General features: G+C 60.9%; 1 protein-coding gene across 1 annotated transcript; it reads right to left on the bottom strand.

Moving 5' to 3' along the window:
* Positions 1-453: 453 nt before the first annotated feature.
* Positions 454-14,962, bottom strand: LOC118695133 (actin filament-associated protein 1-like 2). Its single transcript, XM_036396541.2, has 17 exons — positions 14,362-14,962; positions 11,104-11,229; positions 10,432-10,506; positions 10,270-10,325; positions 9,660-9,759; positions 9,368-9,588; positions 8,369-8,548; positions 7,245-7,328; positions 6,770-6,854; positions 6,027-6,244; positions 5,160-5,284; positions 4,967-5,084; positions 4,740-4,848; positions 3,780-3,917; positions 2,348-2,502; positions 2,137-2,247; positions 454-906 (listed from the first exon to the last, which is right to left on the bottom strand). The coding sequence occupies exons 1-17, from the start codon at positions 14,375-14,377 to the stop codon at positions 880-882; spliced, it is 1,944 nt and encodes a 647-aa protein (XP_036252434.1). The 5' UTR covers positions 14,378-14,962; the 3' UTR covers positions 454-879.
* Between the last annotated feature and the right edge of the window lie 69 nt (positions 14,963-15,031).

Raw genomic sequence — 15,031 nt, forward strand, 5'->3', positions numbered from 1 at the left:
ACCCAGGATCAGGATATCCCCCACAAACCCCTTCACTGGGATTGGGATTGACCCCACAAACCCCTTCACCGGGATCAGGATAACCCCCGCAAACTCCTTCACCAAGATGGGGATGGACCCCAAAAACTCCTCGCTCCAGGAACAGGATACCCTCAAAAACTCCTTCCTTGGGATCAGGACTGATCCCACAAACCCCTTCAACTGGATGGAGCCCATAAACCCCTTTAACAGGATGGGGATTGACCCCACAAATTCCCTCCCTGGGATCAGGCATAACCCCACAAACCCCTTCACTGGGATGGGGATGGACCCCACAAACCCCTTTAGCAGGACGGAGCCGCACTCACCAGGATAAGGACAAGGACACCCCCCTCACCCCACTTCCCAGCTCACCCTTTCCCATAAAACCCAAGTATTATTCATTTTTTTTAATTCTCTAAAAAAAAAAAAAAATCAAAATAAACATTTCTCCAATCAAACCAAGCTCTGACAAGCACAGCTGTTGGAAAAGCACCCAGGGCCCAGCCCGGGTCCCGCTGGCTCCAGGGAATGGAATCGGATCCCTCCCAAATAAATCTGTGTCCCCCGGGGTTTGTCCACACCCATCCCTGGAAATTCGGGGTGGGCCCACACTGGGGACAGAGCCAGCAGCTCCTGGAGGTGTGCACCCCAAAAAGGAGGTGGGGATGCAGCAGGGAGAGGCAGGAGACCCCCGGCTGGGGAGCTGATATGTGTGCATCGATATATCTGGATATAAAAATAGATGTGCGTAGTGGTAGCGTTGATACTGGTGGGTAAAAGTCAAATTCCAGGCTGGTCCCAGGCTGGTCCTGCACGATCCACGCGCGGCCCGACGCTCTCTGGGAGACTCCGTGGTGCTCACATCGCAGATTTCATCTCCCACTCCTGGATAAATTAAATTGTGGGGGGTCAATCCCTCATTTCCCTGTTGTGTAGGATCCCCTAAACCCTTCTGTCCTGGATTGCCAAGCAAATTGTGTTCAATTCCCCATCTGCATGGCAGCTGTCTCCTGTTCATGGGCAGTTTTCCTGATCTCTTCCACACCCACTCCTCCCTCTGGGGAGACATCTGCTGATAAGAGGCCATTGAATGTCCCTGCATGGCTGATAAGAACTGCAGCATCCCATTGGGAGATGTGAGCCCAGAGGGAGGAGCCAAGCATTCCTACCTGGATATAATCTGGAGATTCTGGAACACCAGCCAAGCATTCCTACCTGGATATAATCTGGAGATTCTGGGACACCAGCCAAGCATTCCTACCTGGATATAATCTGGAGTTTCTGGAATAACAGCATGGCTTTTCTCCACGGGATTCCCCAGAGGAGCAGCAGCTGCCTCTCCTTCCCCTGGATCTTCAGAGGAAGAGACTCCACCCTTCTCCAGGATCCCTGCTCCAGCAGAACCAGCCCTGGCACTGCAGGAGGGCTGAGCCACAATTCCAATGGTTCTGCTGCCCACACCCTGACCCACAGGGTGTCAGGCTGGGTTCTGACTCTGGCAGTGTTGGTTTAGTTCACTGCATTGTTTATTTTATCTTTTTATTTTCTTCCCTGTTAAAGAACTGTTATTCCTGCTCCCATATTTTTTGTCTGAGAGCCCCTTAATTTAAAATTTATAGCAATTTGGAGGGAGGGGGTGTCGCAGACATCTTTGATGGAAAATCCTTTCCTTAGGATTTTTTCTCCTAAGAAGCTGAGAGGCCTCAGGAACAAAATGTAACCAATGGTTATCTGCTGCTGTGGAATGCAACAGGTGCATCTGTGATTGGTTTCATGTGGTTGTTTCTAATTAATGGCCAATCACAGTCAGCTGGCTTGGACTCTCTCTCCAAGCCACAAGCCTTTGTGATCATTCCTTCTTTTCTATTCTTAGCTGGCCTTCTGATGAAATCCTTTCTTCTATTCTTTTAGTATAGTTTTAATGTAATATATATCATAAAATAATAAATCAGCCTTCTGAAACATGGAGTCAGATCCTCGTCTCTTCCCTCATCCTCAGACCCCTGTGAACACGGTCACAAAGGGGGTTTTACATTTTTTACATTTCAGGGGAGGCTCCTGCCTTCCTCAGCAGACACCTGGCTTTCCAAACCGAGACACCTAATCCAGAATTACCTTTGTCTTCCTCATCACATTTCCCTTCCCTGCCACGACTGGGGATGGCGGCGGCCTCAGGGCGCTCCTGGCTGACGTGGTGCGCTTCAGCAGCGGCCTGAGGAACGACCCCTGAGGGAAAAACAGCACAAAAAGGGTGAGAGGTTCCCTCCAAACCTCGCTATCTCTGTAATTCAGGGGATCCTTTAATTCAAACCTCGGTGTTCCCCACCTCGGAGCCAGCTGAGCTGGCGGTGGCAGCGATGTGACCCTTGAGGGACTTCCCGAGGCTCAGCAGGTTCATCTCGGAGCCGGCTCTCAGCCTGCCCTGCACGGCCCTCTCCAGCGGCCCCACCTGCTGCTCCAGCTTGGGAAAGGCCCTGTGCCCTGCAAGGACAGAATGGGCAGTGCCTGGCCAGGAGTGGGCAGTGCCCAACCCAGAGTGGCCACAGAGTGGGCATTGCCCGGCCGGGAGTGGGCACAGAGTGGGCAGTGCTCAACACCAGAGTGAGCAGTGCCCTGCCAAGAGTGGGCAGTGCCCAGCCCAGAATGGGCAGTGCCTGACCCAGAGTGACCCCAGAGTGGGCAGTGCCTGACCCCAGAGTGGGCAGTGCCTAGCCAGGAGTAGGCAGTGCCCACCAGGAGTGGGCAGTGCCCGGCCAGGAGTGGGCAGTGCCCGGCCCAGAGTGACCCCAGAGTGGGCAGTTCCCAACCCCAGAGTAGGCAGTGCCCATCCAGGAGTGGTCACAGAGTGGGCAGTGCCTGACCCCAGAGTGGGCAGTGCCCAGCCAGGAGTGGACAGTGCCTGGCCCAGAGTGCAGGAAAAGAATTTTGTATTTGCTGAGAAATGCCCCAATGAAGGCAGGAGTGATGCATCTGACTCCATGTTCTCACTATTTTATGATACTATATTATGTTAAAGAATACTATTCTAAACTATACTAAAGAATACAGAAAAGATACTCAATGCTCAAAAGATAATAATGAAAACTCCTGACTCTTTCCAGAGCCCTGACACAGCTTGGCCCTGATTGGCCAAAAGAGTGAAAACAACTCCCAGCAGAATCCAATGAAACAATCACCTGTGGGTAAACAATCTCCAAACACATTCCAAAGCAGCAAAACACAGGAGAAGCAAATAAGATCAGAATTGTTTTCCTTTTTCTCTGAGGCTTCTCAGCTTCCCAGGAGAAAAATCCTGGGCAAAGGGATTTTTTCAGAGAATGTGAATGCCACAACAGAGTGACTAAATTATCTTTTGTCTTTTTAAAAAGGAAAAGAAGCTCTGAAGTTTCTCTCTTTAATTAGAAAAAAAGACACTTCATAGGACTTTGGGGACTTTACTTCAAACTGAAGGACAGCCAGTGAGACAGAAGCTAAAAAGTCTCACTCAAGCAATTTACTAGAAAAAGAAGAGAACAAAAGAACAAATGTTTTTTGTAGGGTGTTTTACTAGGAGCGAGAGATTTTTGCCCTCAGCTCAGGTTTTCTCTGTAAAGAGCTTTGTCATTTTGCCTTCTCTTAAAACTTTTCTGCTTCTAACACTACTACAGAAGCCATCTTGCTGATTTTATGCTATTTTAGGTGTGAAATATTTCTCTGAGAGCTCACAAGACCTGTCTGGAAGAGACCATAACATCCCCAGAGCCCCTGCGTGCTCCTACCGACGAGGACCTCGAGCCCTTCCCGCGTGCCCCTCGTCTGGGGCAGGGTCAGGGTGTGCTGGGACAGGCACAGATCCCGGCTCTGCAGGCTGGGGCTGTCCTGGGGCAGCTGGGCACTGGCAGGCCTGGCCTGGAGAGCTGGGGAGGGAGGGAAGAGGAGGCACGGTCAGGAGGAAGGGCAGGGAGATGGTGGGAAGGGAAGGGAAGGGAAGGGAAGGGAAGGGAAGGGAAGGGAAGGGAAGGGAAGGGAAGGGAAGGGAAGGGAAGGGAAGGGAAGGGAAGGGAAGGGAAGGGAAGGGAAGGGAAGGGAAGGGAAGGGAAGATCAGGAGGAAGGGAAGAAGAGGGAGGGTCCAGAGGAAGAGAAACGATGGTGGGAAGGAGGGGAATAGAAAGAATGATCAGGATGAAGGGAAGAGAAAGGCTGATGAGGAAGGGAAGAGGAGGGAGGATCAGGAGGAAGGGCAGGGGAAGGAAGGGAGAGTAAGGGTGATGGGGAAGGGAAGGGAAGGGAAGGGAAGGGAAGGGAAGGGAAGGGAAGAGAAGAGAAGAGAAGAGAAGAGAAGAGAAGAGAAGAGAAGAGAAGAGAAGAGAAGAGAAGAGAAGAGAAGAGAAGAGAAGAGAAGAGAAGAGAAGAGAAGAGAAGAGAAGAGAAGAGATGGTGGGAAGGAAGGGAAGAGGAGGGAGGGTGAGGAGGAAGGAAAGAACAGGGAGGGTCTGGAGAAAGAGAAGAGAAAGGATAATCAGGAGGGAGGGTGAGGAGGAAGGGCAGGAAGGAGGGTGAGGAGGAAAGGCAGGGGAAGGATGCTCAGGGGACAGAGCAGAGGAGGGACACTGGGGAGAAAGGGAAGAGAAAGGGTGATCAGGAGGAAGGGAAGAGGAGGAACGCTGGGGAGGAAGAACAGGGGAAGGACACAGAAATCCCAGCTCTGGGGAAGGTGGGCACACCCCGCCCCTCTCACCTGCGTGCGCGGGCCGGGCACCGCCCGGGGCGGCGCTGCTGGCACCGCTGGGCACGGCAGACGCGGGTCTCGGGCGCTGCCCCTGCGCTGCCCGGTCCAGGCTCTGCTGCTGCCAAAGGAAGGCCGAGAGAAGCCCGTGGGCAAGGGGATGGTGGAGTGGGAGTGGGAGTGGATCCCCCCGCGCTGAGGGGCACGAGTGGGGGGCACAGACCCCCGGCAGACGTTACCAGCTGCTGCAGCCGCTCCGCGTTGGAGTAGAGACGTTTGGGGGTCTCAGCTGGTCCCTGCCCGAAGGGATCGTCCATGTAGGCGTTGGGGGTGGGCACCCGGCGCAGCAGGAGCCCCCTGAGGGCAGAGGGGTCGCGTTACCCCCGCACCCCACCCGGAGCGGGAGGGCCGGGGGGTCCCCAAGGTCCTTACCCGGCAGCGGGGCGGCTGCTCGGCCTGGGGGGTCTCGGGGGGGGCCCGTCGCCCTTCTTTGGCTCCGCTCCTCCCCTGGCCTGCAGGGTCTTCAGCCATGCTTCCCTTTCCTCGTCCGAACGGGCCTGGGGGGGGCAGGGGCTGGGCTCAGGGGGTGCCCCCGAGGCAGGGCCTGGGTTCAAGGGGTGCCCCTGGGGCAGGGCCTGGGTTCAAGGGGTGCCCCTGGGGCAGGGCCTGGGTTCAAGGGGTGCCCCTGGGGCAGGGCCTGGGCTCAGGGAATGCCCCTGGGGCAGGGCCTGGGCTCAGGGGGTGCCCCTGGCCAGAGTCTGGGATCAAGGGGTGCGTCTCAGGGTAGGGTCTGGGCTCAGGGAGTGCCCCCCTAGACATGGTCTGGGCTCAGGGGGTGCCCCTGCAGCAGGGTTCAGACTGAGGGGGTGTTTACCAGGGCAGGGTCTGAGCTCAGTGGTGCCCCAGGGCAGGGTCTGGGCTCAGGGGGTGCCCCAGGGGCAGGGTCTGGGCTCAGGGAGTGTCCCCAGGGCAGAGTCTGTGCTCAAGGGGTGCCCCTGGGGCAGGGTCCAGGCTCAGCGAGTGCCCCCTAAACATGGTCTGGGCTCAGGGGGTGCCCCCAGAAAGGGTCTGGGCTCAGGGGGTGTGTGACGGGACAGGATCTGGGCTCAGGGGTGCCCCCAGGAAGGGTCTGGGCTCGGGGGTGTGTGACAGGACAGGATCTGGGCTCAGGGGTGCCCCCAGGAAGGGTCTGGGCTCGGGGGTGTGTGACGGGACAGGATCTGGGCTCAGGGGTGCCCCCTTAGACAGGGTCCAGGTGCCCCCCAGGAGTGACTCGGGGGTACCCTGCCGGTCCCTCACCTGCAGCAGGGCGAGCTCCCGGCCGCGCTGGGCGATTCGGATCCGGAGGTTTTGGGGGGATCCGGCGGCCGCCCCGGGGGTCACCTCGCAGCCGTCCAGGCGCAGGGCGCACACGGGGCGCTGGGCAGCGCCGGGCTCCGGGAACATGCGCAGGGCTCCGTGCCGGACCGCGCACCACAGGCGCTGCCAGCGGCCCCGCAGCCGCACGGCCAGGAACCCTGCGGGCACCCGGTCAGCGGCACCCCCAAATCCCGGCCCCTCGCAGCCCCCCACTGGGGCGGCACCCCCAAAACCCCGGCCCGGCACCCCCGACCCCTCGCAGCCCCCCCAAACCCCGGCCCTTTGCAGCCCCCCCAAACCCCGGCCCTTTGCAGCCTTGCCCGGGAACAGCACCCCCCGAACCCCGGCCCCTCGCAGGTACCCCCCAAACCCCGGCCCTTTGCAGCCCCCCACGAGGGTGGCACTCCCCAAAACCTCGGCCCTTTGCAGCCCCCCCAAACCCCGGCCCTTTGCAGCCTCGCTCGGGGACAGCACCCCCGAACCCCGGCCCCTCGCAGCCCCCACGGGGGGCGGCAACCCCGGAACCCCGGCCCAGCACCCCCCCCCCGAACCCCGGCCCTTTGCTGCCCCCCCCGAGGGTGGCACCCCCAAAACCCCGGCCCGGCACCCCCGGCCCCTCGCAGGTACCCCCCAAACCCCGGCCCTTTGCAGCCCCCCGACCCCCAGCCCCTGCCAGCCCCCACCTCCTTTGGCGTCCTCTCCGGGCCGCGGGCTGCGGGCCGGGCTCTGCCGGCAGCGATTCTCATCCTCCTCTTCCTCCTTGCCGAGCTGGGGTGCGGCAGGCTCAGAACCCAGTTGGGTGGGGTCTCAGCCCCCTGCACCCTGACCCCCTCCCCAAAAGGAGTGCGGGATTTGGGGTTGGGGTGTATTCCTGAGCCCGACCCCCTCCCCAAAAGGAGTGCGGGATTTCGGGTTGGGGTGTATTCCCGACCCCCTCCCCAAAGGAGTGTGGGATTTGGGGTTGGGGTGTATTCCTGACCCCCTCCCCAAAAGGAGCCCAGGATAAGGGGTCGGGGTGTATTCCTGACCCCCTCCCCAAAAGGAGCCCAGGATTTGGGGTTGGGGTGCACTCCTGACCCCCTCCCCAAAAGGAGTACAGGATAAGGGGTTGGGGTGTATTCCTGAGCCACTCCTGAGTTTCCCAGGGGACAAACTCACCCTGCTGAGCCTCGAGGAAGGCGGTGCGGGGACACTGAGCGCTGCCAGCCCGCTCGGGGCATCGCTGCTCACCTCCTCGATCACCTGCAGAGCCAAATGGGCAGCGCTGCACCCCTCACTCCCGCTCCTCACAACCCCAAAAAGGGAATGGGGAGACACCCCGGGAGCACCTGAGCAGGGCTGCGCCCCCATTTCCCCTGTGGGAATCTACAGAATCAGAGGGGTTTGGGAAAGCTGCAAAAGGCCCCAGAGGCAGCAGAACTGTGAGTGGAGTGAGCAGCAGCCATGAGATTGGGCAGCAGAAAAATTATTTAAACTGTAGAAAAGCAAAGACAACTAGAACAATGGTCTGTGTATTAACACTTGTCTAGAATAATTCTCTAAACTACAGAAAAGTTTATCTAGAGAGATATTAGGAAGTTCTAAGCTTAATAATGGAGCTCTGTGCATTGTGTTTGAAGGCTCACAAGCAGGGATTGTATTTGAAATAAGCAGGCATTGTTTAACCAAAGGTACCTGTGCTTACAGTGGTTGGATAGAACTACTGTCAATGTGCTTTTGCTTTGTGGGATTGGTCAAAACACTTATAAAGTGAGCTGTAACATTAAGTTCTTTGATCTACTGCCTGGGATGTGAGCTGGTGGCATCTTCCCATTGTCATAACCATGGAATGAGGCTGATGCTGGAAAATCAAACAGCTCAAGGCACGTTCCCAGCAGCCCTGTCCTGTTTGTGATTTGTACACAGCCCCCAGCTGGCGATAAAACTCTTAACCCTGGTGACCCTCTCCACCCCCATCCTATTTCCACTTCTGTCAGAACTCAGTGCATCCCTCTGGGTGTCCAGAGTTGCTCAGGACCCCCCCAGGCACGCAGCCCAGAACACCTGTGGGTTTGATTTTGACCCCTGGAGCGAGTTGCCAGCTTTGTATGAGGACCGGAAAGTCACAGAAGTTTGAATAGTGTAATAATAAAATGATCACAGGGTGAAAATGTTGATTTTAGGATTTTTGGTATGGGGGTTGTGGAGACAAAGATGGAGGAACTTGGTGATTTATACAGAGCCCCCGGCCAGCGGCATCCCCCTGCCCACCCCGCTCCTGCCCGGCGGCAACACCTCCAAACCTTCCTCCAGTCCTCGGCCTGCTGCCGGCTCTGGAAGCCGATGACCAGCACCTCTCCTGCTGTCCCTGTCACCTTCAGGGCGTGCGGCATCTTCTTGCCCCGCTTGTCCTTGGCGGTGACGCGGCAGCCGCGCAGGTCCAGCTCCAGCACGGGCTGCAGGTCAGCGGCGCACCTGAAACCCTGAGGGGGGCACAGCGGGGTCAGGGGGGCTCTGAGGGGCCAGGGGAGCCCCTCCATGCCTGTAGGAGTGAGGGGGGTGGGATGGTGGGGATGGATGGAGAGCAGAGATCTCTGCAGCCAGGTGGGGAATTTGGGGTTTATTGCAAAGGGCCAAGGGCAGGGCCCTGCTGGGAGCTGCCAGGCACAGCTCAGAGGACTGAGAGAAGAGAGGGGGAGAGAGGATGAGAGGGTGAGAGAGTAAAAGGGGTAAGAGAGCGAGGTTCCTGTTACAGCACCATAAATCTTCCTCTGTGTTGAATATTCTGATTCCCACTAACCAATCCAGTACAAGATACAAATCCTACAGCATTTACATACAGCCTATAGAATCAGTACATCACCACACTGTGTTCCATTTTAAACCCTACAAACTCCTCTTTGGGCCCCTTCTGCCAAGCTGGCAGGGTCTGCTCTGACCCTTGGAGCTGCCTGCAAGCAGAGGGTGTTGTTCCATCAAAAGGGGATCACCTTCAGCCAGCCACACCATTGTTTTCCAGTTGTTCAGTAACTGAAGGATCTCAAAGCTGCTTTCATTTCAATCTCACTTACAGTTTCCATATTCTCCAAATCTTTTGCCAGACAATCATATTGATAAGGCTTTCCTGTTTCATCTTCCCCAACACTCCGCCTGTCTGTCTGTGTGTCTGTCCCCCCTGGATCACTTAAACTTGCTTTCATTTCAATCTCGCTTATATTCTCGACATCTTTTGCCAGACAATCATATTTATGAGGCTTTCCTGTCTCACCTTCCCCCTCCATGCCTCCATGCACCCTCCTCACCAGCAGCACGTGCTCCCTGACGATGAAGAGCTGCTTTGCCCACTGCCCGAGCCAGCGCTTCCTCCACAGGAATCCGCAGAGCTGCGCCTCGGGGCGCCCGGGGGGCTCGGCCTCGGCGCTGCAGCGCAGGTAATGAGCCCGGTCCTTCACCGCCTCCTCCTCCTCCTCCTCTTCCTCCTCTCCGTACGACTCGTAGTGGCTGCTGTCGCTGTCGCCGCCGCCTGGGAGCGGGGATGGGGTCAGGGCTGGGGAGGGCGGGGGGCGCTGGGGAGGGGGCGCGGGGGGTCCTCACCGGTTCTGCCGTGCCCGGGGGGTTCCGTGTCCTCGTAGGAGTCATCGGCCGGGGGGGCCGGGGGGGGCGGGGGTCTCGGGGGGGCGCCCGGCTCCTTGTTCTGGGGGTACAGGGGGGGTTCCAGATGTGGGGAAACCTCGCAGGGTCCGGGGGCGGGTGGGCACCAAAAAACCTCCCGGGCTGGTTGGAGCCTCGCTGCCAGCAAGGCTGGCCAGCGGTGCCATCGTGGGCATGGGATGGGCCCCCCTCTGCCACCCCCTGAGCCCCCTCTCTGCGCCCTCTCCCACCCCCTGAGCCCCCTCAGCCCCTCGGTGCCTCCTCTGCCACCCCCTGAGCTCCCTCGGTGCCCCCCTGAGCCCCCCCAGCCCCTGCTGTTCCCTTGAGCCCCCAGCCCCTCTCTGCCCCCTCTCCCACCCTCCTGAGCCCCCCAGCCCCTCTCTGTCCTCTCTCTCACCCTCCTGAGCCCCCCAGCCCCTCTCTGCCCCCTCTCCCACCCTCCTGAGCCCCCCAGCCCCTCTCTGCCCCCTCTCCCACCCCCTGAGCCCCCCAGCCCCTCTCTGCCCCCTCTCCCACCCTCCTGAGCCCCCCAGCCCCTCGTTTCCCCTCTCACCGCTCCGGGCGGGCTCGGCCGGGCTCTGCCTCCCGCTGCATCCGCGCTCCCGGAGCCTGCGGGGAAAAGCAGCAGTGGCAGCTCCGTGCCGGGGAGCTGAGGGGTCGGGGACCTCCCCAAAACACGCGTGGAGGAGGAGATGGGGAGGGGGGGGACACTCACCCGGGCTGGTCCGGCCCTGCGGGGGCCCCGGGGAGGGCGAGAGGCAGCGCATGATCATGTACTCGGCATCCTCTGCTGCGAGGGGGCAAGGCCCAGGGAGGGTCATGGACTCTCACTGGCCCAAATCACGTTCATACTCCTAACCCTGGTGACCCTGTGCAGCCCCATCCCTGTAGGAGTGTCAGGGATGGTGGGGACGGAGGAAGATGAGAGATCTCTGCAGCCAGGTGGGGAATTTGGGGTTCATTGCAAAGGGCCAAGGGCAGGGCCCTGCTGGGAGCTGCCAGGCACAGCTCGGAGCAGGCCCAAAGAGGGAGAGAGGCAAAGGGAGTGGTGGTAAAGAGGATGAGAGTGAGGTTCCCATTACAGTACAAGAAATCTTCTTCTGGTCATGGAATTTGGGGTTTATTGCAAAGGGCCAAGTGCAGGGGCCTGCTGGGAGCTGCCAGGCACAGCTCAGAGCAGGCCTGAGAGAAGAGAGGGGGAGAGAGGATGAGAGAGAGACTAAAAGAGGATAAGAGAGTAAGAGGGTAAGAGAGCAAAAACATAAGAGAGTAAAAGGGGCACCAGGGCGAAGTTCCCATTCCGATACCATAAATCTTCTTCTGCGTTGAATATTCTGATTCTCGCTAACCAATCCAGTACAAGACACAGCCCCAGCCCCGCACTCACCCGGGCCCTGCAGCCGCCCCAGCAGCTCCCACACCGAGCTCTTCTTGGCCCGAGCGGCGGCGCTGAGGCTCTCACGGTCCAGGAGGAGCAGGAAGGAGCGCAGGTCCGACAGCAGCTTGTCCAGGTCTGCAGGGGACAGCGACAGCAGCGTGACACCGCACACGCAGAGCACCGCGGGGGCTGCGCCGGCCCTGCCTCCTGCACTGGGCACGGCCGGGGGGTCCCTGATGCTGCGGGGTGTCCCCGATGCCGTGGGGGTGTCCCTGATGCTGTGGGGTGTCCCCGATGCCGTGGGGGTGTCCCTGATGCTGTGGGGTGTCCCCAATGCCATAGGGGGATCCCTGATGCTGTGGGGTGTCCCCGATGCCATGGGGTGTCCCCGATGCCTTGGGTTGTGCCTGATGCCATGGAGGGCCCCAATGCTATAGAGGTGTCCCCGATGCCATAGGAGGATCCCAATTCCATGGGGTGTCCCCAATGCCATGGGGTGTCCCCGATGCCAGGAGGTGTCCCTGATGCCATAGGGTGTCCCCAATGCCATGGGGTGTCCCCAATGCCATGGGGTGTCCCCGATGCCATAGGAGGATCCCAATTCCATGGGGTGTCCCCAATTCCAGGGGGTGTCCCCAGTGCCAGGAGGTGTCCCCCATGCCATAGGGTGTCCCCGATGCCATAGGGTGTCCCCGATGCCATGGCAGGTACGTGCCCGGTCCCACCAGCCCTGCCCTGCTGCGGCACCTGCCCCAGGCGGGCACAATGCGGCCATTGACGGGCGCGGGGGCACCGGGGGAGGATGAGGAGGGGGCCCTGCGGGGATGAAGGCTCCTCTGTTGTGCTCACAGAGCCGGTTTGTTCCCGGGTGCACCGGGGCAGCCGTGGGCGGGGGCTGCTGCTGCTGCTGCACGTGCGGAGGAGGAGGAGGATGATGAGGAAGATGAGGAGGAGGAAGAGGAGCCCCGGCAGGCTGGAGCGGCTGATGAAGGCTGAAATGCCGAGGGTAGGGACAGGGGTCGGGGCTCAGCGCCAGGCGGGGAAGGACAGAGGGACAAGGAGCTGCTTTGTGCCCGCAGCAGGGACAGCGGGAGGGCCGGGCCAGCACCGCCGCCACCCCGCGGTGTCGCGAGGGACTCCGGGCAGGTCCCTCTGTCCCTCTGTCCCCGGTGGGGACAGTTTGGGGTCCGTGCAGGTGCTGCAGGGCAGGACCAGGAGTGCCCTCGGTCTGTCCCCGCTCCTGCAGGGCCCTCCCGCCCTGGGCGCCTCCGGGTGCCACCACCGCAGTGGGCAGATGTCCCTCGGTGCCCCGGGGTCGCTGCCCGGCTCCCCCCGGGCTCTGGGAACAAACACCCACGGCCTGGCACCGGTGCCAGCTGTCCCCAGAGCACCCCGGGCCCTGCTGGAGCCCCTGTGCCACCGCACAGCTGGAAAGGGACAGTGCCAGTGAGGCCACCACCGGCCGATGCTGCACCTGCAGCGCCACAGGTGACCCCGACACCCCCAGATCCCCGAACCCCAAATTTCTCTGCGTTAACAGGGATGAATCCCAAATTTCTTCCAGTTAATGGGGATTCATCCCAAATTTCTTCAGGTTAATGGGGATTCATCCCAAATTTCTCCAGGATAACATGGATGAATCCCAAATTTCTCCAGGTTAACGGGGATGAATCCCAAATTTCTCCAGGATAACAGGGATGAATCCCAAATTTCTCCAGGTTAACAGAGATGAATCCCAACTTTCTCCGGGTTAACATGGATGAATCCCAAATTTCTTCCAGTTAACAGGGATGAATCCCAAATTTCTCCGGGTTAATGGGGATGAATCCCAAATTTTTCCAGGTTTGCAGGGATGAATCCCAAATTTCTCTGTGTTAACGGGGATGTGGTGCACCCCAAAAAGGCGCTGGCACCCCAAATAGGCGGTGGCACTCCCTGGGTGAGGCAGAGGAAGGAGCCCCCCGGTCACACGGTCCCAGGGCCGGGTGACGCCCCCTCCCCTGCCCGGAGCTGCTGGCACCGGGGTCCCCCCGTCCCCTCCGCGCGTCCCCGGACGCGGAGCCCACACCCAGCCCGGGGGGAGAGGAAACATCTGGCAGCGCTGAGTCCGGGCCGAGCAACGCCGGAGCTGGGCCCAAACATCTGGATTTCCCTGGAAACCGGGGCAGGGAAGGGGGGGAAGAGCTCCCAGCGGGAAAAGCGGCGGGGGCTGGGGCAGGGGAGCGCTGGAGGGACCTGCGGGCGGCGTGGGGCACACGGGACTGTCCCCCCCTGGCCAGCGGGCCTGGCTCGTCCCCTCCCTCCCTTTCTGCTCTCCTCCGCCCAGGCTGAATTCCTCGGCAATGACATCTCCGTCCTCTCTCTCACCCTTTTGCCCTCGCTGCGCCCCCCCCGCGCCCTCCCCCGGCCGCTGGGGCAGCGATCCGTGCCCAGCCGTGCCCAGCCGTGCCCGCAGCCGCTGCAGGGGCTGCCCTGAGCCCTGGCCCGGTGCCCGCTGCCGTGCCAAGGGAAAGCGGCCGGGATGGAAAACATCAGCCTCGGTCTGCGGGGCGGGAGGAAAACGCCCCCCAAACACACACAGAGCGTCTCCTAGCAAAGCTCCCGCCCGCGGCACGGTGGCATCATCATCATCATCATCCTCGTGCCGTCTTCCTCATCCTCGCGGCCCCGGGGATGCCATGGGAACGGCAGCACCCGGGTGATGCCAGCGCGGGCGGTGATTCGGGGCAGCCTTTTGGGGTTTTATCCGAGCCACGAGGCGCCCGGGGGGTGCGGGGGTGTGGAGGTGACCCGGGGGACCCCGGGGGTGGCTCGGGCCCAGCGCGGGATGACTCAGAGGAGGCTGCGGGGAGCTGCTCGCGGCCACAGCGTGACTCGTCATGTGCGGAGGCTCCAGGCCACGGCTGCAGGGTGGGGACGCTCCCCCCGCGGCTGCTGCACCCCCAAATTGCCCCTGGGAGGGGGCTGGAAGGGGCGCTGGGCCCCCCCAGCCTGACATGGCACCCCAATGTCGGGGGGACACCCCAATGTCGGGGGGACACCCCAATGTCGGGGGGACACCCCGTCCCTCCTTCCCCTCCAGCTCTGACCCCCCAGCCCCCGCGCCTCCCACTCCCCCCTTTTCACCCCCTCCTCTTTTCCCGAACCCCCTTTTCCCTTCCCCGCCCCCACGGGCTCCCCCAGGGCTGAACCCCCCTTTTCCCCCCGGTTTGGGGTTGGTGCCCCCCGGCCTCGCATCCCTTCGGAGCCCCCCCCCCCCCCCCGTACCTCGCTGCCGGGACATGGTGCGGGAGCGATCACATCGCGCCGGGACCGGGACCGGGATCCGGACCGGGATTGGGATGGGGACCAGGAGCAGGATTGGGATCGGGACTGGAATCGGGATCAGGACAGGGACCGGGATCGGGATCGGGATCGGGATCCTGACGGGGATCGGGATTGGGATCTGGACTGGGATCGGGATGGGGACCAGGAGCAGGATTGGGATCGGGACCGGAATTGGGATCAGGACAGGGACCGGGATCAGGATTAGGACAGGGACAGGGATCGGGATCCTGACGGGGATCGGGATCGGGATCTGGACTGGGATCGGGATCAGGACAGGGACCGGGGACCGAGATCGGGATCCAGACGGGGAACGGGATCGGGATGGGGAACAGAATTAGGACAGGGATCGGGATCGGGACCGGGATCGGGACCGGTACCGGAGCCGGGATCGGGATCCAGACGGGGAACGGGATCGGGATCAGGACAAGGACTGGGATGGGGATCGGGAGTGGGATGGGGATCGGTACCGGGATGGGGACCGGGCCCGGGCCCGCGCTGTCCCGGCCCGGCTCGGCTCGCACACGCCCTGCGGGCCCCCAGCGCAGCCCGGCCGGGGCGGGAGGAAGGCGGGGAAGGCTCCGCGTCCTCCTCGGAGCAGCACCGCCATCTG

The sequence above is a fragment of the Molothrus ater genome, chromosome 28 (assembly GCF_012460135.2).
Source record: "Molothrus ater isolate BHLD 08-10-18 breed brown headed cowbird chromosome 28, BPBGC_Mater_1.1, whole genome shotgun sequence".
NCBI classification, from domain to species: domain Eukaryota; kingdom Metazoa; phylum Chordata; class Aves; order Passeriformes; family Icteridae; genus Molothrus; species Molothrus ater.

Bases quoted from the DNA above. Each gene is read 5' to 3' on its own strand.
- LOC118695133 (XM_036396541.2), bottom strand. The intron at 9,589-9,659 runs GTGAGGACCCCC...CCCCGCTCCCAG, and splicing joins CCCCGGGCACGGCAGAACCG to GCGGCGGCGACAGCGACAGC. The intron at 7,329-8,368 runs GTTTGGAGGTGT...TTGGCTCTGCAG, and splicing joins AGGCCGAGGACTGGAGGAAG to GTGATCGAGGAGGTGAGCAG.